A 22,409-nucleotide genomic window follows, 5' to 3' on the forward strand; every position below is an offset into this window, starting at 1 on the left:
CTGACTAGAAGATACATTTACATTAAAAATCTTGGAAAATATTTTTCAATAATTCCTGTATTACCTGAAGTTCATTTCACACTAGTACCTACTATTAGTTAAAATTCATAGTATATTAGAGTTAGAATTAAAATATTTTAGGATTTTTCTCTTGATTGTTGGAAGCAAATCAAAGGAATTCCATTTCAATTAGATAAAATTATTAGAATTTCTTATGATAAACTCTAAAAGCTAAAATAGTACCTGATTTTTCTTTCATAATTTTAAGTTGCATTCAGTTGAATGGCTTTTAAGGTGGTGGATTTTCATATAATTCTTGGAAAAGAATAATCTGATAAGAAAGAATTTTGAAAAATGAAAACAAAAATAACTGCTTAAATGTTTTATGATGTTCCAATTTCACAGAACCTTTACCTTTTTTTATATGTGTTGAATATATAAATTTATCAGACAATAGGTATTTCAATTAAAAAACTGCAAGTAGTAAATAATCTGACATAATTATTTAAGCTTTGTAGTTACTACTGTTAAAATCATCCCTTTTTTTTTTTTTTTTTAAGATTTAGAGTATAGTCATTCAGACCGTATATTACTTACTTAAAACTTTACTTCTACCTGTTATCTGTTATTAGGTATAAAATTGACTTCAGCAATTTCTTTTTAATGCCTGCAATTTTATAAAGCCTTGACATAATGTCATATTTGTCCTTGGCCAAAAAGACATTTATTCTCCTAAAATTAATTTTTCATCCCTAGGTTGATGACTTTTTGTTACAGCTTTATTATTTTCATTCTGATAAGTGATGTGATGATAGTGAGAAAGTTTGTGTTAATCTTAATAATTAAAGTAATTTCATGTTCTAAATTGAATTGTGAAATACTATTTTTCACCTTTTATCTCCAAATAGGCATTCCAAATGTCAAACCACATCATCTAAAATTTGATCCCTTAGTTTATTAGATTTAATTGATAAGCAAGGTCTAGTGCCAAGAACACAATTTCAGCTTCCTGTTTTTTAAAAGCTAGAGCCTCTCTTTGATTTGAGAATAGAACATTTCCTACAATAATGGTGCAATTATATGTATATGAAAAAGCAGATTTTAGACTCTTTTTAATCAAAATTCATTTCCAAAGATATTAGTGAAATCTAACACTTTTCCTAATGTTGACTAAGTTGATTTTTCTTTTAGCATTTAAAATGATGTGAAAAATATATGATACATTCAATACTTTGTAATCAAGCCATTTAAAATTAATGATGCAAAAACAAGTAATTTCCAATTTTTATCCTTAACAAATAGTTTTAAAATGCCTTTTATTTTAATCATGTTACATAGTTTACAAAGCATTTCAAATAATTGATCTCATTCAATCCTTACAATGCCACAGATTTGATGGGTCTGCTATTGTCATCGTAATTTTGCTATGAAAACTGAAGAACAGAAAGAATAAATGTCTAGAATCAACCAGTGAGTAAGTGACAGAACTGGGGCTAGAGTCGACTAGTTTTACTACTGTGAAGAGTTGCCTCACTATACAGATTTATGCCATGAATAACTTTAATTTTTCTTTTCAGAAACCCTGTCAGATTAGCAAATAAATCATCCACATCGGGGAGATGAAGTTACCTGACTGAATTTATCCACAGAATAAATGATGAAATCAGGATTGGAATTCAGGCTCAAGATCAGAATTTATAGCTAAAAAGCTACGAATCATTTCGACTTACAAAATCCAGAACAAGAAAAAAAAAACCAACCTCACTATAATAATGAGCAAACATTCAAACATAATAAAACTTGAGAAAATAAACCCATTTGATATTGCCTCTTTAAAATCTAACTATAAAAAAGTTAAAGCAATGAAAGCTGACCAAGGGAGACATTAACATTACTCATAATCAATTAAATCTGAACCTCTAGAAGTCAGTTCTGGTCGCTGGTAATTATAGCTACCTCCCCAAGAGAATCTGATGTGCAGGCTTGGCTGGGCACCATGGGACGAAGGCAGAGGTGAGCAAGCTTTTTCCATAAGGCGCCAGACAGTAAATGTTTTAGGCTTTGCTGGCCATGTGGTCTCTGTCCCAACAGCTCAACTCTGCCATTGTGGTGTCAAACAGTCACAAGGATATGTAAACAAATGAGTGTGGTTTGTTCCAGTACAGTTCCGTGGCACTGATATTTGAATTTCATATAATGATAATGTGTCAGAAACACTATTCTTCTTTTGCCTTTTTTCAACTATTAAAAAAAGAAAATCATTATTGTGGAACGTACCAAAATAGGTGGGCCAGGTTCAGCTCACTGGCCATGGTTTGCAAACCTCTATTCCCTATAAATCAAACTGGCTACTCACTTACGTGAGTTTGTATTTTGTAGAACTCTAATCACAGTTTATAATATTTTATCTCATTCATTTTCTTTATTCTCAGTAAGTAGCAGAGTGCCTGGAAGTTGAAAGGTATAGTAAATAAATGAATGACTGAATGAACACGTGAACTCTATCCATCCAATTAAAACTGCTCAAGAAACGATTTTGTGCCTTCTCAAGTGATAAATAGTTCATAAGTTGAGTGGAGATTGTTGGCAAAATATCATATGTTTTTCATTTAACATATTTATTTGACAAATATCGTTGGTATGGTTATAAAGAGTCACAAGAACCAAGAGGAAAGATGCATTCGTCTAGGGTACGGCCCGGTATTTAGTACCTTCATGTTATTCTCAACTTTTCAGATAAATACAGTTTTCTTTTAAAAGTTGTATAAATGGACATATCTGTGAACCTTTCTTAGCAGGGGCCTGTTTGTTGGGGCGTTGCTTTTTGGCAATTACAAACGCTACATGCTGCTTCTTTGTGTTTTCTCTGTTTAGCTAGAGAGACTGCAGGCTGAAAACACCTCAGAGTGGGACAAGAGGGAAGTACTTGAAACAGAAAAACACGGACTGGAGAGAGAAAATAGAAGGCTAAAGGTCCAGGTGAAAGACATGGAAGAGCTCCTGGATAGGAAAAACAGATTAAGTGCAAACTCTCAAGGTCCTGCTTTCAAGACATCACAAATTGAACTGCAGGAAACAAACAAGGTATGGGTGCTCCTTGGAGCAAATCTTCTCACTCACTGTGTTTCCTCTCTGATGCCTAGGTGGACGCTGCCTCCACTTTGGCACACCTCCCAATCTAGATATTTCCTTTTGTGCTACCTAATATCTTACGGGTTGCTCTTTTTCCCATTATAAGATAAATGAATGTTCTTCATGTATGTGGAAATGGAAGGTGATACATTTTGTATGAAAATGTTAGAATGTCACAAATCTGACAGTTTCAAGCTTTTCCAAAAGGAAGAAAAAAACTGAAGTAAGGGATGGATCTTTGGGGTTTTGGTTTCTTGTTATAGCTGTGTCTCAGTGTTTTCCAAGCAATTGATCTTATTTTCAGTAGCATGTTTCTCCACTAGTCTGAGCAACCACACAATAAGCATTTGTTGGTGGCTATGGTACCTATCTGTGTAAACACTTACATTTGCTGAAGTTTACTCCGCTCTAGTTACTTTTTAGTGGATCTCAGAAAAATTATTTTTGAGTCAGTTAAATGCATCATGTTTCAAATAGCTTTTGTAGGCTACGACATAAAAGTTAAAACTAGAATTCAAAATTTGACTTTGGGAAATTTAGGTTGTTTTGGAATTGTTTTATCTTAGAGCTGATAGATGTAGTTACTGCTATAGATGGGATTTTTCTGATACATAGTTTTTAGGTTTTGTATTGTTGTCTTAATGGCAGTTGTAATTTATGTGTTTTAGTGTCAACATGCTGCAAAATATAACTATTTCATTTCTGTTTCTTCCATTAAAGTACCTAAAGCACCTAAGTGTACAATCCATTTTTTAACTCAATTCCTTTAACAGTGAGTTAAAAGTGAATTTGATAAGTTCATATTTTTGAGTTATATAAGTAGTTCATACTCATATGAGCTCTGAAAGCTAAATGGCCTTAAAAATTGAATTCCAGATCACCTTTCTTTATTCTTTGTGATTCTAGGGATTTGTTGCAAATGCAAGATAAAATTGCATTGGTGTTTCATGACCTAGCAATGCAAATATCTGAAGTTAAATGTTATAGTCAGTGATCATAATTTTCTATTATATGGATTCCTAAACCACCCATAATGGTGTATTTGGTTCTGACACATATACAACAGGTAAATCTATTGAGAATATTTTGCAGATTTCTACTTGTGAAAGCACAGAATTCTTTCAATTATGGAACAAGTTTTGATCATCAAAATACCTCTTTCATTTGATTCATTTGAACAGAATAAGCATTTATTTGTATCATGGCCTGTGTCAGTCCCTGCTCTAGATGTTGGTGATGTGAAGGATTAGAGAATCATTATCCCTTCCCAGCATGGGCTTAGAGTCTATACAGGGAGGTATATGCATAAATTATTATCAAAATACATTGTGATGGTTGCTAAGAATAAAGTGGAATTGGAACACAAGTGAAGAAGAAGTTCATTCTATTTCATTTCGATGCCTTTCTATTTATATCAAAATGTCATAACAAAGTATGTAACTTAGGATACGATGGCTGATTGGAGCCTGTTTGGAGCTGACATATATGCCAGTTGGCTTGGCCTGTCAAGAGGGCACACTGAGTTCAGACCTGGGCTCTTTGGGACCAATGTAGCTCTTCAGCCTAGAACTAGACAGAACTTGACAACTGGGAAGATTCTGGAAGGTCAGACTAAGTCAGAAGACTATTTCTTAAGTGCATATCATTTTGATGGCAGGAAGGAGGCGTTAGTGATTTCTACCCTCTTCATTAAGAATTCAGACTCACACTTGAACCAAAATAATTACCTATGATGGAGAAGCTGTAGATCAGTCCTTAGTACCAGAGTGATCTGTGCAGAAGATCAAATTCAAGATTCAGAAATCCAAATGCCAGAGGAATCAAAGCTGCATATAGAACATGCCAAAGTCCAGGAACTAATGTGAATGTTATTCTATCACAAAGCCAAACTGTAGTTGTAATATCATCCCAACAAAAACTAATGTATATGTATATAAATTACCTGTATAAGTGCCACATAGGAGTAACGTGTATAAATGCAGAGAAGTACCATATATCTATATGTACATAAGTACTGTATATGAGGGAGGCAGTGGAAATAGGTGCTGACATGTAAGAGAAAGAGCTGTAAGCTCCACTCATCGTCAGTCTCTGTAAGAGATGTAAGATGTCTTACCACCTTATATATACATCTCATCACATTTAACAAATGTTTGTGGCAGACACAAATCTACCTGTTACTCATAGAAATCTTCATATCAATAAATTTTGTTAATTTCTTGAGTTTTAACAATCTCATTGTTCAATGAAATTTTTATAAATCCCTACTTACACAGGAGGGGAGAGCTTTCACATGGCATTGCGTATTTTTTTTTTTTTTTTTTGGCTTTAGTGTTATAGGGAATACCTTTATAAGGAAAATGCCTTTCAATCTTAAATTGCCTATTAATTGAAAGACAGATTATTCTCTACATGAGTGACCTCGTCACATAAATCCTCATCTGGTAGTTGCTTTTATAGCCTATGTTTAAGGATATGTGTGCATCAACCTTTTACAATTAGGAAAAAAACAGCAGTGCACCTGAACTTTTAATGGATACATCATATAATTACCACTCCAGTAGTAGCAGTTTATTTTTAAAGCATAAAGCACTGCCATAGACTTTTCTAGAACAACCTCTGCATGTATATCTTTTGGTTTGTTATTGCTTTGTGTAATAGTGGCACCATTCCGAAGTTCCATAGCATTAGTGTAATTGACAAAACAATGGACATATGATAACCTTCTGTGGAGGTACTGGGTGCTCTTCTCAGAAGGAAGCTGTATTTTAAATGATAGGAAAGATACTTGAGAACTAGCTTTATGAAAACATAAATGAACAAAAATGTAGGTCTGTTTTTTGTTTTTTGGGGGTTTTTTTGGTAAGGAAGATGGGCCCTGAGCTGGCATCTGTTGCCAATCTCCCTCTCTTTGCTTGAGGAAGATCGTCCCTGAGCAAATCTGGGGCAATATTCCCCTATTGTGTATGTGGGATGCCACCACATCATGGCTTGACGAGGGGTGTATAGATCCCACACCCGGGATTTGAACCTGTGAACCCTGGGCCCCCGAAGCAGAGCGTGTGAACTTAACCACTACACCACTGGGTCACCAGGCCAGCCCCCTCGGTAGCCAATAGTTCATTATACTTATGATGCTTAATCATTAGTCTGTACATTTCCATCCAACATTTTAAAAAAATCCACTTATGAATATGCAGAAATACACATGTTGGGATAATTAATATAATTTAATATTTTTAAAAAAATCTTCAGTGCATTCAACGAATTTGAATTTAATTACCTGAAATATTTGTTAAAAATGTTCTGTGTTTTCTTTTATAATATCAAAGTAACCAAAATATTGAAGTGCATTAAAAATTATAGTGATATGTAAAGTGGGATGTACATCTCCCAATGTGGTATGAAAAGACTACATTTTTTCCACCTTATTATGGTTTATTATATATGTCATATTAGCCAATAGCATATCTATATAACCTAATTAAATTAATATATCATTAATGGTAATTTAAAAATGGTAAACATGAAATGAACCTATGACAAAGATTTTATTTAACCCATTTATTACTGAAGAAACCATAAGATGTTGCAGCAGCTGAAAGAAGGAGCTACATATCAGACAACTGGGCAACCTGGAATACTGAAAAGAATTTGCTAAATAGATGCAAAACTGGCTTTTCCACAATGAGGAGAGACAATTGTGCCACTGCCAGACAAAATTAATCTGCACCTCTATGGACAAGAGTCATTTTCATTGCTGTGGATTAGAATCACAGAGTTGTCTGTAAAATAGCTTAAAGACACTGAAAGTTGCAATGCCTATAGAATCAGAAAATCCTACCTGGAAGAATGCGTTAGAAACAACTACCAGGAATCTTTGTTGCCCCTTCCTATGTCTTCCACAATTTTCCCTGTCACAATTTATGACAACGTAAAGTAATTCATGTGCACGCTTAATAACTCTCTATGTATGCGTGCATCAACACCTGGGCAGCTTTACTCTAGACTAGGGATGGACAGACTTTTTCTGCAAAGGTCAAGATTGTAAACATCTTAAGGGATTTAGGCCACATATGTCTATGTCACGTATTTTTAAAAATGTATAACCCTTTTGAAATGTAGAAAAGATCTTTAGTTCACAGATGGCACACAAACAGATCTGGAGCCAGATTCCACCCATGGGTCATAGCTTGCTGACCCCTGCTCCGGACCAGTGGTCCATGTGGTTAAAGGCATGGCAGGAGCCGAGCATGAAAATGTGAGGGAGCCAGGTGCAGGGCCAGAGGTGACAGCAGGACCTTGGCCTGGCTGGAGAGCAGTGCCTGTCCTGAGGGAAAATATATTCAAAGTATTAAAAACATCGTTCTGGCCATACGAAACCCTCTGGGCTGGATCTTCCGCTTGGGTTTCTAATGTGGTCAAGACAGTCCACTCTAAGTAACAGCGATCATTTTAAAATGCTTAGGAAATCATCGTTTTGATTCCTCAGTAAGATTCCCCCTGTCGATTATTATACAGGTATCTCTTTACTAGTCCTATTTCCCTATAGGAAAACAATTGTCATTTCTTTTGGGACCTCATTGATACCTCCTTTGCCTGGTATACGGCACATATGGAGTAAATAATTTTTGAATGAAAATAAGTTGATGAACCACAAAACGTAATTTATGTGTGTGTGTGTGTGTGTGATGAAGATTGGTCCTGAGCTAACATCTGTTGCCAATCCTCCTCTTTTTGCTTGAGGAAGATTGTCACTGAGCCAACATCTGTGCCAATCTTCCTCTATGTGCTTGAGGAAGATTGTCACTGAGCTAGTATCTGTGCCGCCACAGCATGGCTTGATGAGCGATACTAGTTCCATGCCTGGGATCCAAACCCGTGAACCCTGGGCCACAAAAAGGCGGACTGGGACAACTTAACCACTACATCATTGGGTCAGCCTCAAGTTTTTTAACAGTATATCTATAGGTGTGTCCATTACATTTCGGCTGAGGATTTCAGCACAATTTGCGGACATAACTGATCAGTCCTCTGAATGCAGCTGATAATAGACATTTGCCAAATGGCCTTATTTGTTTCTTTGAAAAAAACACCTGACCATCTCCTGGCATTATAATTCAAAAAATAGGGAAATGATTGTTTGAGACTGTAGAGCGGTACAGAAATTAGATACAGTGTTAAGAAGTTTTTGTTTGAAACGAATCTGCTAGATACAAAAATAATTAAGGTTAGCTGATATTAATATTTGTACTTAGCTTTGAAAAAGAGACATACAGATTAAAATAACCATTTGAAAGTTAAGTATTAATCATAAACAGAAACTACATCAAAGTTATGAATTTTATTGAGATTAAAACATTCCGATGTTAGATGGTAGTTCTATTGGGGAATTATGTATTATATCATTGTCTATTTAGAAAAAGAAAAAAACCTTTAGATTTTTTTAAAGTTAAAAAAAATATGCACTACTACCATGTTAGATATCTAAGATTTAGTATCTAGAAGTAGTCATAGTGTTAAATTTTTATATTATTTGGAAGATTTCTACTTTTTATTAGTCATTTTATATAACAGGGTCTTCTTTTAAACACTTGAGTCTAACAAGGAGAGTTTTGCACAAAGATGAAAATTGTAAATAAGTGAATTTATAGTAGTGAGGAGAATCAGTATACCATGTATGATAGAGATAAAAACAAATGAATTCAACACGGAGAAAAACATTTATGGTGTGTATACTACAAAGAGAATTAAAATAATAGTAATGATCAGTCCTAAACTATTTTAAAAATGTTTGCTGAAAACAGCCCAAAACTAATGAAGCTCAAAACTAAGATACTATTTCATGGCACTATTCTTGTTGAGGTAGGCATGGAAACAAGAGGGGAAATTCTTTGGCACAAACTTCCAGGGGTTCATGTTCCATTGTTCAAAGTATGGATCCTAGAATCTACAACCTGAGGTCACTGATTTTCTCTGGAGTTAGGTGGGAACAGGACAGAAATAGATGCTTAATGGTAAGCTGAAAATCAGAAAAGTCCTAACATCCAGAGGAAGGAATTTATCCATAATGAAAAATTCTAAAGATAGGGACTAGAAAAGACCACTGAAGTCATGCTATAGCTGGAATTATATCTCATTTACTAATAATTAACTTGATTGCATATATTATAAATTATAATACTTATAGTGTGACTAGTTCTTTGTCTACCACTGTAATGTTGATAAACTGTCAAAAATAAATTTATGAAACATCAGGGGACTCCCAAGAAGTTTATACTGTATAGGGTTTAGGTTATGAGTCATAAAGTACTCATTCATTGGAGAAGTTATAAAAGTATAAATTAGTTAGGCTTTCCTTTTTTTTTGATTGGCACCTGAGCTAACAACTGTTGCCAATCTTCTTTTCTTTTCTTTTTTCCTCCTGCTGTTTTTTTTTTCCTCCCAAAATCCCCCCAGTGCATAGTTGTATATTTTAGTTGTGGGTCCTTCTAGTTGTGGCATGTGGGACACCACCTCACCACGGCCTAATGAGCGGTGCCATGTCCGTGCCCAGGTCCGAACCGTGGGCCTCCGAAGCGGAGCGCATGAATTTAACCACTCAGCCATGGGGCCAGCCCCTAGGATTTCCTTGACATACATTAGTAGCATATTTCTATCATAACCAGCAGCATAAGAAATATGGGCTACATTGGCATTTACATGGGATTGGCTCATTAAGAATGATTAGATTTCTGAACAATTGCGTTGTTAGCATTATATCATTCATACAAGGGATCACAAATGTTCATGTGAGAATTAGTTTATATTTATTTATCTGGAATTCAGGGATTAGCAATTGCATTTGAGATATTTTAATCTGCAAACCCTAATGTCATATACAAAAGAATAACCTCGAGATATCTTAAAATGCAGATTCTGGCTCAGTAGGTCTGGTGTGGAACCTGGGATTCTGAATACTTCTCAAGGTTCTTGGTACTTCCAGTGCTGTTGGTTTAGCTCCCGATCCGGAGTAGGAGATGCTGGAGAAAAGCACACCAAGTAGGAGGTGAGGCCAGGTGGTGACTGTCAGGTGGTTAACAGAAGTAAAGACAGGTGAAATGCTTGTTGTCCAGAGAAGAATCCTGCCCTCCGCTAGGACTGCAACATTCCCTACATTCCCCTGTATCCTCTGTTTCTGTATTTTTATCCAAATTTTTTAATCCAATTTTATCCAGATTCTCAGTGTTTCTTCCATATTATTTAGGTGTGTTCATGTCTTATTCTCAGTCCCTTTTGTTTTTTTTTTTTGCCTCTAATTTATTGGAGCGTTACTCGCAGTTCTTTCCTGAAACTCGCGGAGGGTGTGGCCACCATGGCCGTGACTCTGAACTCAATAGACCACGTTTCTCATAAACACTTCACTTTAATCACCCTCAGGCCAGGAAGTAGCTCAGATCATATTTTCTGGAAGTTCATGGATAGCTTCCTGTTATCAACAAAAGATACAAATACACTGCACCCTCAACCCTGTCCTGATTCTTTCTGACTCAGCAGATCTGGGGTAAGACCTGAGATTCTGCGTTTCTATGAAGCTTCCAGATGATGCTGATGCTTGTGGTCCACTGAGCACTTGAACCCTAGCAAGGGCCTAGACAATGGCAATTATTAGTGGTTTCTCTGTGCCTTTGCAGCAATTTCCCTCTTAGAATTCATTTCTAATCTGCTATCAGAGTTATTTTTCTTCTTTGCTTACTTTTCTCTACCCACTCTCGCCTCTTAGTGCCTGAACCTCTTTGTGCTTTCTCTGACCCCCTACCCCAGGGCTTTTGCATAGACCGCCCTTTCAAGGGAGAACAGTCTCATTTCCTGTATCGATTTATTCTATCACCAGATTTCTCTGAGATGATCAAGCTCACGCACCTGTCAGTTCAGCCAACAATTAACTTAGGTGGATGTGTCCATTTAGACAACACTACAACTCTGCAGAGATGGGAAATGCAAAGAGCAGCACGGCGTCCTAAACGCTATATTGGCCAGTGTTTTGAGCCATTATCTCCCTTTGACAACCTCCTATACATACAGGCCCTTTTCCTACATTCAAACTGGTAGTTATATCCAACAGGCACATATGAATCTGGAGTACAGCTGGCACCGTGTTTGAGAGAGCAGCATATGATACATTGTGAGCCCAGTGCTCTCCTACAGCCTGTTTCCCTGTCTGAAGCCCTGCCCCGGGTTCTGTTTCCAGCCTCCCTTCTCGGGCAGACTGCTACTGTCCTCTCTTCTGCCCTTGGCCTTCTTCACTAATAATCCTTCAGACATTAACCAGGGTTTTGCTTCCTCAGGAAAGCCTTTCCTGATCAACCTGGCTGGGTCAGATAGCTCTTGCCGTTTTTGCAATTATTTGTCATGAGATAGTTTGATTCATATTTCTGCTGCAGGTGACTAGGAGATCCATGAAAGATGGTGTTTCTATAGCTGAACTATGTATCCCCACAACCTAGCACACTTCCTTTCACATATGAGGCCCTCAAAATATTCAAGAAATGAATGAATTAAAAGAAAAAAAAGGAATGCAGGTCTTTGTAGTATAAGTAATCGGTTGTGCGTATGAACCACAGTACTGGAGAGCTAAGGGTGCGTGATTCTCCCTGGACAGGCATTGAGAGAGGGAAAGCCAGCCTCCTGAAATCAGTATAAACAGATATCTCACATTAACATATGAGAAGACGGACCATGCCTAAGAGAATCAGAGAGAAAAGGGAGTTTCAAGAAAAAGGGTAATTTTGGGGTTAAGAAAAGAACATCTTCCCCTGGGCTTGGCGAAAAGAAAACAACCAAACTCTAAGGACTTTGTTCATCCTAAACCCTTCCTGAGCTCTTTCCCTTCCTGTTCCTCTTTGTTCACTTCTTTGAACTTTCAGGAAGATGAAGAATAAGATAAGAAAAGACAAATGAGAGAAAAGGAAATGAAAAGTGGGGTTTGTGCCCACTATCCACCGAGAAGACATAAAATAACCAAAGAGGGAACAAACATATATAGCCTAATATTTATCAGAATACATCCTGAGTTTGCTGTAGTGGAGAAAAGGAGAATTGCCGTTCCCTAGGGGGCTGGCCTTATGGCCAAGTGATTAAGTTCTCGTGCTCCACTTCCGTGGCCCCAGGTTTCGTTGGTTCGGATCCTGGGTGCAAACATGGCACAGCTCATCAGGCCATGCTGGGGCAGGACCCATATAGCACAACCAGAAGGACCTACAACTAGTATATACAACTATGTACTTGGGGGCTTTGGGGAGAAGAAGAAAAAGAAAAAAGAAAAATTGGCAAAAGTTGTTAGTTCAGGTGCAAGCTTTAAAAAGAAAAAAAAAAAAAGAATTGCCATTCCCAAGCATTTTTCTAAGTGTGATGCCTATCCCATAAATGTCGATTTGCTTTATTCAGTGTATGGCACAGATTCTTGTATTTGTTCAGCCTTAATTCGTCTGTTGATATGCAGTGTACGCATTTCCCATTGTAAATAACACTTCTTTGAAGTGAAAAGTTATTGGAGAAATTGGTCAGTATTGGATCGTGTAAAGCACCATGAAGTGGTCAACATGCCTCTGGGGACATGCTTTGGAAGCTTGTTTTCTTAAATCATTCTGGCAACTGAGTCCCTTCATTCAGGTCACGTAATGGGTCATTTTCAGAAAGTTAATGTGACATGGTGGTAATTGATGTGTCTCAGGAAAATGATGAATTAATCTGAAAGTGGAAAGGCCATCAAAGTCAATTCCTAATGAATTTGCTTTACTGACAGTAAAGATTCAAGGAATGACATTATATTTATTTTGTTTAGAACTTTGTCTTCAAATACATTTTATTTCCATTTGGTGGCTTAGCAGCCAACCGGACGGTTTTGTTTTCTTCATTCATTATCTTTCTTCCAAATTCTTCTCTTACTCATAATCATTTCATGTTTTTTCTTTAATTGTTCTTATATATCTTTGCTATATGAGATACACTAGAAATTTTAATTTTCAATATAGCTATTAGTAAAACTTTGTGTGTCTGCAGAGACTTTGAGATCTATGGAAAAATTTAACCCTTTTGTATGTGAAATATGTTATATTTTGTTTATAAAAATGAAAAGAATTTATTTTAAAGAATTCCATCTTTTTTTGTAGCAAAACACTAGGCTAGATGTCTTTTGTGAATTGATAATTTAGTTATTTCAAAAAACTTAGAAAACGTCCATGATTTTGTATACATTTTAACAAAAGTTAATAAGACTGTGAGTTGAGCAGAACAATGTTCTTTTGTCCTAGAATTTCCTAAGTTAGCAGAAACAGACTCTTATGTACCATTTATTAATGACGTACGGAAGTTATCTACTAGAAATTCCCCCACTGGATTGAAATAAATCAACATACTACAAAATAGGGTGATGTTTACTCTCCTATGACTGTGCTCACCCACTCTCAAATACACACATGCATGCACACACACATACACACATACATGCGCACACACACAATGAATTGATTTTTACAAATTTAATTATAAAGTAAGAGTTTTATTTTTCTTCCAGTTTTGTGATTCTCCACTGAAGCAAAGTTACAAAAATAAGATTTTATATATATGAAGGATTATTTCTAGGAATAAATTATTATTGGGTGGAGTTTCACTTTCTCTTACTAAAACACCAAATTCTGTCATGTCCTGTTAAATTAAAATTATTAATATTAAATCTCTGTCTCTCCTACAGTGTTTGGTACATCCCCATAGATGTGTGTCAAATGGATACAGAAATCTGTGTATTTGTGCTTCCATTTTAATTATTTAAATTTCATTGTATATCTTTTTATCTTTGATTTATCTTTAATTCTTATATTCTCTTTATTCTATTAACAAGGCAAATGTTAGAGAGCAGCAAGATCTGTACGGTTATTGGAGGTTTATATTATCTTTTAACATCTCCTTCCTGTGTATCAGATAAATGGAATTTTATCCCATAGCCAATTAAAACAAAGATACATGTTTTGACACTTTAGGTCACTTATATTTTACAGAATTAGAACTTCATGAAATTTATAGTATAAATTGTAACATTCAGATATGAAATTAGATCATTTCGTGTTTGATATGGCTAGCATGCTACTAATAATCCACTACATTATTATAAAATGATTGGCAGTTCACATAGCTGCTATCAGTTGATTTATATTAGCTTGATTTAAAGCAGTGATAAAAAATAATATTTAGCTTCTTATTTAAAATGACATAAAACAATATGGTTATGCCATTTCTTTAAAGTTAAAACGAAAATGCAAATTAAAAATAAAACTATAAGATTAGTAAAAAATTGAGATAACTTTAATAGGTCTGAGACATTCACTATTCTTTTCTTTCTTTTTCTTTTTGTTTTTTTAAAGTGAAAGCACGTTACATAGCATTAGTATTAGCCATTTTAAAGTGAATAACTTAGTAGCATTTAGTACATTCATGATGTTGTACAACCATGACCTCTGATTCCAAAACATTTTCATCATCCCCAAAGAAAACCCAGCAAGCCTTATACAGTAGCTCCCCACTCCTCTCTCCCCTGAGCCTCCAGCAACCACAAATCTGCTTTCTGTCTTTATGGGTTTACCTACTGTGCATATTTCATGTGAACGGAATCATACAACATGTAACCTTTTGCGTCTGGCTTCTTTAACTTAACATGAGGTTTTCAAGGTTCATGCACATTGTAGAAGCATCAGCACTTCATTCCTTTTGGGGTTGCATAGTATTTGATTACATGGATATACCACAATTTGTTCATCCATCCGTGCTCTGATGGACACTTGGGTTGTTTCCATCTTTTGGCTCTTTTGAACAGTGCTATTATGAGCATGCGTGTACATGCATTTATTTGAGTGCCTGCTTTCAATTATTTTAGGGGTATATCTAGTCGTAGAATTTCTGGGTCATGTGGTAATTCTGTGTTTAACTTTTGGAGGGACCAGCAGATTTTTTGTCATAGTAGCTGAACCATTACAACCCCAACACAATGTATGAGAGTTTCTATTTCTCCATATTCTCAGCAACACTTACTCTTTCTGGTTTTTGTCTTTTCTTAAATTATACCTGTCCTAGCGGGTGTGAAGTGGTATTTTATTGTGGTTTTGATTTGCATTTCTATCGTGAGTAATGATGTTGAAAATCTTTCTATGTGCTTGTTGGCCACTGTACATCTTCTTCAGAGAAATCTCTATTCAGGCCCATTGCCCATTTTTTTGATAGAGTTGTTTGCCTTTTTATTGTTGAGTTTTACGTGTTCTTTATATATTCTGGATACTAAACCCTCATCAGATGCATGGTTTGCAGACATTTTCTACCATTCTTTAGGTTATCTTTTCACTTTCTTAATAATGTCTCTAATGCATGTAATTTTTAATTTTGATGAATTAAAGTTTATTTTTTCTTTTGTTGTTTCTGCTTTTAAGGTGTCACTTCTAATAATCTATTGCTAAATTCACAGTTATGAAGATTTACCCCTATTTTTTCTTCTAAGACTTTTATAGTTTTAGCTGTTATATTTTAGATCAGTGATCGATTTTGAGTTAATTTTTGTATGTGGTGTAAGATAGGGGTCCAACTTCATTATTTTACATATGGATATCCAGTTGCCCCAGCATCATTTGTTGAAGAGACTACTTTTCTCCTATTGAATGGTCATGGCACCTTTGTTGAAATAAGTTGTTCATAGATGTATGGGTTTATTTCCAGACTCTCATTTCTACTCCATTGGTTTACATGTTTACGAATATTCCCGTACCACATTGTTTTGGTTACTGACCTTTGTAGTAAGTTTTGAAATTAGTAAATGTGAGTCCTCCAACTTTGTTCTTTTTCAATATGATTTTGGATATTCAGGGCCAGTTGCAATTCCATATGAATTTAAGGATCAGGTTTTCCTCAAAAAATGTGATAGGGATTTTGATAGGGACTCTGTTGAAATTGTGGATGACTTTTGGAAGTGTTGAGATCTGCCAAATGTTTGTGTCCCTCCAAAATTCACATATTGAGACCCAATCCCTAAAAGGATGGTATTTCGAGGTGGGGCTTTTGGAAAGTGACTAGGTCTGAGTGCGGAGCCTCATGAATGGAATTAGTGCCTTCATAAAATAGGCCCCAGAGAGTATGCCATATTATTATGCCATGAAAGTGGTAACTGCTAAATGTGTGGTTCAAACAGTATACAACAGGAAATGGGACTGGAGACTAGAGAATGAAAGAATGAAACCTTTATCCAAGGTCCATGCTCAATATTTGAGTGGCTTTGGCCATGCAATCCTCTTTGTGCTTTAGTTTGATAACTTTTAAGAGAAGAATTTGGAATAAATAACTGAGATTCATCCAGCACCAAAATTCCATGGTCCTATTATGTTTTCCAAAATTTAGCTACTAGGTTTAAATAAAGACACTAATTTGGGGGATGATGAGGACAATGTAATTTTTTTTGGATTTTCAGTTTATTTTCACTAAAATAGCTGTTGGCTTCCAACACAGCTTAGTGTACTCTTTCTACTTTCTGGATTTATTTCTTTTTAATTTACACAGTTAAATTTAATATGGTTGTTGACATAATTGAGAGCTTTTTCATCTCATATTTCTCTGCTGCTGGCCATCACCTTCTGTTTCCCTATCATTTTATTGTGTTAATTTAATGGTTTTAAATCCCCACAGCATTTGGCAGTCTTGCTAATTCTCTCTAAATTCTAGGAAAACAGCAGAGAGGAAGCAGCAATATATCAGTAACGAACAAGAATCATCTCTTTGTTTTTAACCGACTTTGATTTAATTTTCCATTACACTTTTCCCTTTTTCTCTTTTGTGAGCGTGGTTCTATTTTAGGACAAAGTGAATAGGAAGTCAAGAAAGAGTAATTGCAAATCACGTTTATATTTCACATTCGGCTCCTTTCTTATTATTCTGAAATCGTGTTACTTCACGTATGTTTGATAGAATTTACATGGTGAAGAGAAGAAATTTAAAAATAGTTTAGATGTTTTCATCTCCTGGAGCAGTGTTTCTCAAAGGAGGATCATGGTCCTGCCTGTACCAGATAGAGTACTTTCTGAAAATAAAAATTCTGAATTAGTAGGCATGTAACTTGGGAACCAGGAATGTACCTATTTTAAAACAAGTAGCTAGGTGATTTTTATGTGTGCTACAATTTGGAAAACCACAAGTCAACCTTGAGGTTCCCAAAATACATGTAATACTCTTTGCGATAACTGTAAATGACTTTAGGTTATTTCTCACTTGGCATTATTGAAGTGTGTGTATGTGTATAACTTTAGGGAAGGCAGTGATTAGGATAAATATCTTTTGTTAATGGTAATTTCAAATCATTTATTTTAAAGGATTTTTATACCCTTCATAGATAATTTAAATAAATTTTTCAAATGAAATTTCTTTTCCAATCTACCGCACTAATGCTTGAAAACCTGCTTCTCTTTGCACTGGAGGCAGGTTGATGTCCGTGTTAGTGGCACGTCCTTGATGGCAGGGGGAATGAGCAGTGAAATGTGTGAGGACTGCCATGCCAAGGTGAGGCAGGAGTGGGGGAGCAGCAGCATATGGAGAAATAATTAGCTGGCTGAGTCTGTAATACAAGAACAATGTTACCTTAAGCCAGTTAAAATTAATTATCCTACCTTAAGCCAGATAGGGTTAATTCAATTTCTCTGAAAGAAACTGTTTATTTGGCACAATTTGGGTGGATATAGCTGGAATGGTTTTTATCCATATTAATGAGCATCTCATAATCCATACCATGTCTTTTGGTTCTATATAGAGTATAGGGAAAAAGAGAAAATTTGGATTTACAAATTTTTGGAAGCCAAATGTGTCCTTCTCCCCAGATGATTATCTGAGTTTTAATGTTTTCTGGTCTTTGTATTTGGATGAGTCACTGCTTCTTAGCCTAACTTGAATGGAATGAGGAATGCCTCTTCATTCTTTCTTCTCATTGGATTTGTCTTATCCACTTTTTGCTTATTAGCATGTAATCCATTTTAAGAAAAACATCAATTTCATTAATTTTTTTGTGTTAATAGTTGTGGAAATATAAATGAAGAATTTTTTCAAAACAAAGTAGAAGGATTTTCCATTTTTTCTGTGCTGTGGGCAGTATGAGTTTTCAAATGTTGCAGTCCATCTCATTACTTATTTTACATGTGTTTGTAACATAATTTACAAAGAACAGAAGAAGAATATTAAGACATAATTTTATGAAAGGTGCAAGCTATCTCGTCTTATCTATTATAGGTATAAGAAATTTCATCTAAAGTCAGATAGTATCTACTCTTTCATTTGTCTATTGACTTATTCAACAAACATTTAGTTAATGCTGTCTCACTCAGAGTTTGGCTATAGGCATCAGAAAAAAGATAAATAAAAGAAAGGTATATAGTCCAAGGAGTCAGATGATTTGGAAGGATTGGGGGAGCAGATCTACATCGAATATACAGGAATGACTCCTGGTAGACTGCCACAGAACAGGCAGTTAAAGAACAGGTTCCCTCTGGGGAAGGTATCTGGAAAATACAGGGACCAGACGCCGCTGTTCCATCCACTGGCTTCAGGATCTCTCCACCTTAGCTACAAGCTGGGGATAAGGAAGTCACCCATAGGACTAGGCCTGCTAGCTCTCTAACTCCTTGTTACCTCTCTTCCCACTGAAATCAGCTCCAAATCCAGGCCTTGCTTGAGAGCATCTGTTTTCCAGCATTCAAATCTTATCTGGAGCTCTAGCTACAAGAGATTCAGGAAAATATAGATGTTTGGCATTACAAGAGGGAAAACTAGAAGGAATCTGTAATAAATGTTGAGATAGCCAATCTACTGTATGTTTCAGACATGCACAATGTAACAGGGGATATAAGGCTGGCAAGACACATTATGTAACAGCTGTCCTCATGAAGCCTACAGTCAAATCAAATGACCAACAAAGAAGTATATTATGGGGGCTGGCCCCGTGGCCGAGTGGTTAAGTTCACGCGCTCCGCTGCAGGCGGCCCAGTGTTTTGTTGGTTCGAATCCTGGGCGCGGACATGGCACTGCTCATTGGACCACGCTGAGGCAGCGTCCCACATGCCACAACTAGAAGGACCCACAACAAAGAAGATACAACTATGTACCGGGGGGCTTTGGGGAGAAAAAAATAAAATCTTTAAAAAAAAAAAAAAAAAAAAAAAAAAAAAAAAGAAGTATATTATGATGACTGCTACATGCTGCAAATTAGTAGATTCTTGTCATTGCTTCCTCCTGGGAAATGATGATTCGGATTGAGATCAGAAAGATGAAAGGAAATAGTCACCTGGAAAAGAGTGATATAAGAGGCTTCCATACCCAGTGGATAAGGGCAAGGGCTCATTTGCTTCCAGTAAAGTTTGTTCCTCTTTGGGGAAAACAAGTTTCTTGAAAACCACTAATTTTCTTTTCTTTTCTGAGGTTAAGTGTCTCAGGGGTTGGGGGAGAGCAGCGGCTTTAGGGGAGAGATGCTTGGAAGAAAGCTGAGGTTCTGAGACTACAATCTGTGTCTACTACCCCATAAGTCCCTGGGTTGGTGCTAGAATCTCAAGGAAGGATTTCACGACTGCTGGTGAGCCTGAGGAGGAGACATGCCCGGCGGAAGTTCAAGTGCTGTGGAAATGGTAGGGCAAGCACAAAGAAAGGAGTCACAGGATCTCTCAAATCACTAACTACTAACTACTCTCCTGGCAGGATGGCGGTTATGTGTAGCTGGTGCAGCTAAAGGAACTGTCATATCATGACCCAAAGGCTTTATCCTTGTTCTAGCGGCTTTATGCTTAGATCCTGTTGTTCTTCTCTGTCCAAATTTATTTACACTGAAGTTAAAGTACCTTTCTATGTTGTTTGTAGGGACTTTGTCCATCAATTCAGATTATTCTTGGTGTGTGCTAATGACGTAGCTTAGTTTCTTTAATTATCAAGACTGTGTCAAATTGTTGTTTTGGAAGTTTTCTGTTAGCATGCTCTGCAAAATACTTGTTGATTACTAATTTACCCTAGAATGGCTACATTTTACTTTGTAGCTTTATCTCTTTTTATTCCAAACATTCTATACAATAATAACGTTTACCTCACCATAGAAACAAAATTATTTTTATTGGGATACAACCTGAAAATAAATCTCACCTTCAAGTAAAAAATGGATAAGGTGATACTTTATATAAGAATGTGCCCAACTATTTTACTTGTCATATTCATATTATAGAAATACATATATATATAACATTTTTTCCTCTCTTTACACACACAGATATGAAGAGCTACATATATACAAGATATATATGCCAATGTGATAGGCTAAATATTGAGAAATCCAAGATGATGCAGGCAATTAGAAAGTTTTTAAGTTTTTTATTAGAATAACAGTCTGGTCATCTGAGATTAGAAATATAAAATCTGCACATAAATCTCTATTTTATCAAAGCAAAATTTATAAAATTAAATACTTTTGGAGATTCAATACCCATTTGCATTATAAAGCCTAGCGAATGGTTTTGGGGGCCCCTAACCTCTGTTCACCTGGCTTCTACTTAACATGCATTGATTTTCCTTTAGGATGAACTCCATCCCCCAATTTCAGGCCATATCTTGTGGTTAGGGCTGACACCGCCTCTCCCTCCAGGGTGGGTAGGTGATTCATGCTTCGCTAACAAAACATTTAAGTTTTCTGGGCACACACACTAGAAGGGCAGGTAACTACATCAGAGACAATTAAGTGTAATGATGCTCAGACTTTTTAAGGAGACACATTTTCTTCTCTGCTAAAACTAAACCTGAGAAAATATAGATTTAGAGCTGTAAGAGGCATCTTACCATCACTTGGAGCTACATGAGAAAGAGAGAGCTGAAGCATAGAGGGGACCTGACGGGGAGACATAATGAGCCTCTGGCTTGAGCATGGCCTGGATTTAGATGCCTCTGGGGTTTTAAATTATTTGTGTCAAGGAATTTTATTCTTCATTTAAGAAAATTTGAATTGATTTTCCAATAAATTCCAATAAACTAAAATTTATTTTCCAATAAATTACTTTCCAGCTGTTATCCAAAGAGTTGCAATATTAATAACAAATATATTCTTTACCATAAGCAGTTTTTAAAGGAAAGTATAGTTTAAGTAAATAAAAAAATGAACTTATTTATTTCAAGAGAAAACAGAGCATGGATCTCTGAGTTTGTTAATCATTATTAGGATGGACAAGTCGTGTTTAGCTGTTAGTTATCAAGTGTGTATTGTATGTAAAACAGAAAAGGGAAAGATATAGATAGGAGCATATCTATATACTCAGATGTGGTTAATTACACATGTGGACTGTGCTAAATGTTTTTCACATCTGTGTTGTAGAAATACTCCTAATTATTTTATAGCTTTATCTCTTATCTATTTGGAGAGATGTATTCCATGATGTATATTACGTAATTTTTTTTTTTTTTTGTGAAGAATATTGGGCCTGAGCTAACATCTGTTGCCCATCTTCCTCTTTTTGCTTGAGGAAGATTGTCACTGAGCTAACATCTGTTCCAGTCTTCCTCTATTTTGTGTTTGGGATGTTGCCACAGCATGGCTTGATAAGCGGTGTACAGGTCTGCACCTGGGATCCAAATCCATAAACGCTGGACCACCGAAGTGTAGCATGTAAACTTAACCACTACACCACCAGGCCAGCCCCTATATTACATTTTTATTACTTATAAATGTCATAATATTAAATAATTTCCCCAACTATTAATCACCAACACTTAATATATTTAAAGTGATAATGAAACTAGGTTATTCAATATATATGTAAACATTTGGAAGGAATGCACATGATAGAAGAGGGAGTAAAAAGTGTCTTGTATTGACCATGGTCATATGAGTAGAAATCCAGGCTCCTCTATGGCACACCGAAGACAGATACGAAAGCTTTCTTGTCTATTTTTACCCATGCTGAGCTGAAAAACATCAGCTTCCTCATAAACTCTACCAGGTGTGTTTCACTAATTAATTATACAAAATTTGGAAATTCAGAAGCAGCATTTCAGGTTTAGAAAAAGTATTTGTCTTGCTGAAGTACAACTATCCTGGGATTTATGGAGATTCAACATATACAACTGTGTTCCCCTGAAAGTTGTTTCATTCTTCTAGAGATGGACAGTATAAAGTTGAACTCTGCTGCAAAGTTACTGCCAAAGGAAAATTTTGTCTTCTTATTTAAGCCCAGAGTAGTTATGACAATTCTCTTAGT

The 22,409-nt window shown here is 35.9% G+C and overlaps 1 protein-coding gene across 4 annotated transcripts in view; it reads left to right on the forward strand.

Moving 5' to 3' along the window:
- CCDC102B (coiled-coil domain containing 102B) overlaps positions 1-22,409 on the forward strand; it is a 281,568-nt gene that overhangs the window by 116,843 nt on the left and 142,316 nt on the right. For all 4 annotated transcript variants that reach the window (XR_011441604.1, XR_011441603.1, XM_023647965.2 and 1 more), the window contains exon 6: positions 2,875-3,084. Coding sequence is in view for 2 of the 4 variants with exons in the window: in XM_023647965.2 (XP_023503733.1) it covers positions 2,875-3,084 (210 nt within the window). In the remaining 2 variants the exon portion in view is untranslated. The remainder of the gene's footprint in view (positions 1-2,874; positions 3,085-22,409) is intronic.

This window comes from Equus caballus, chromosome 8, assembly GCF_041296265.1.
Source record: "Equus caballus isolate H_3958 breed thoroughbred chromosome 8, TB-T2T, whole genome shotgun sequence".
NCBI classification, from domain to species: Eukaryota; Metazoa; Chordata; class Mammalia; order Perissodactyla; family Equidae; genus Equus; species Equus caballus.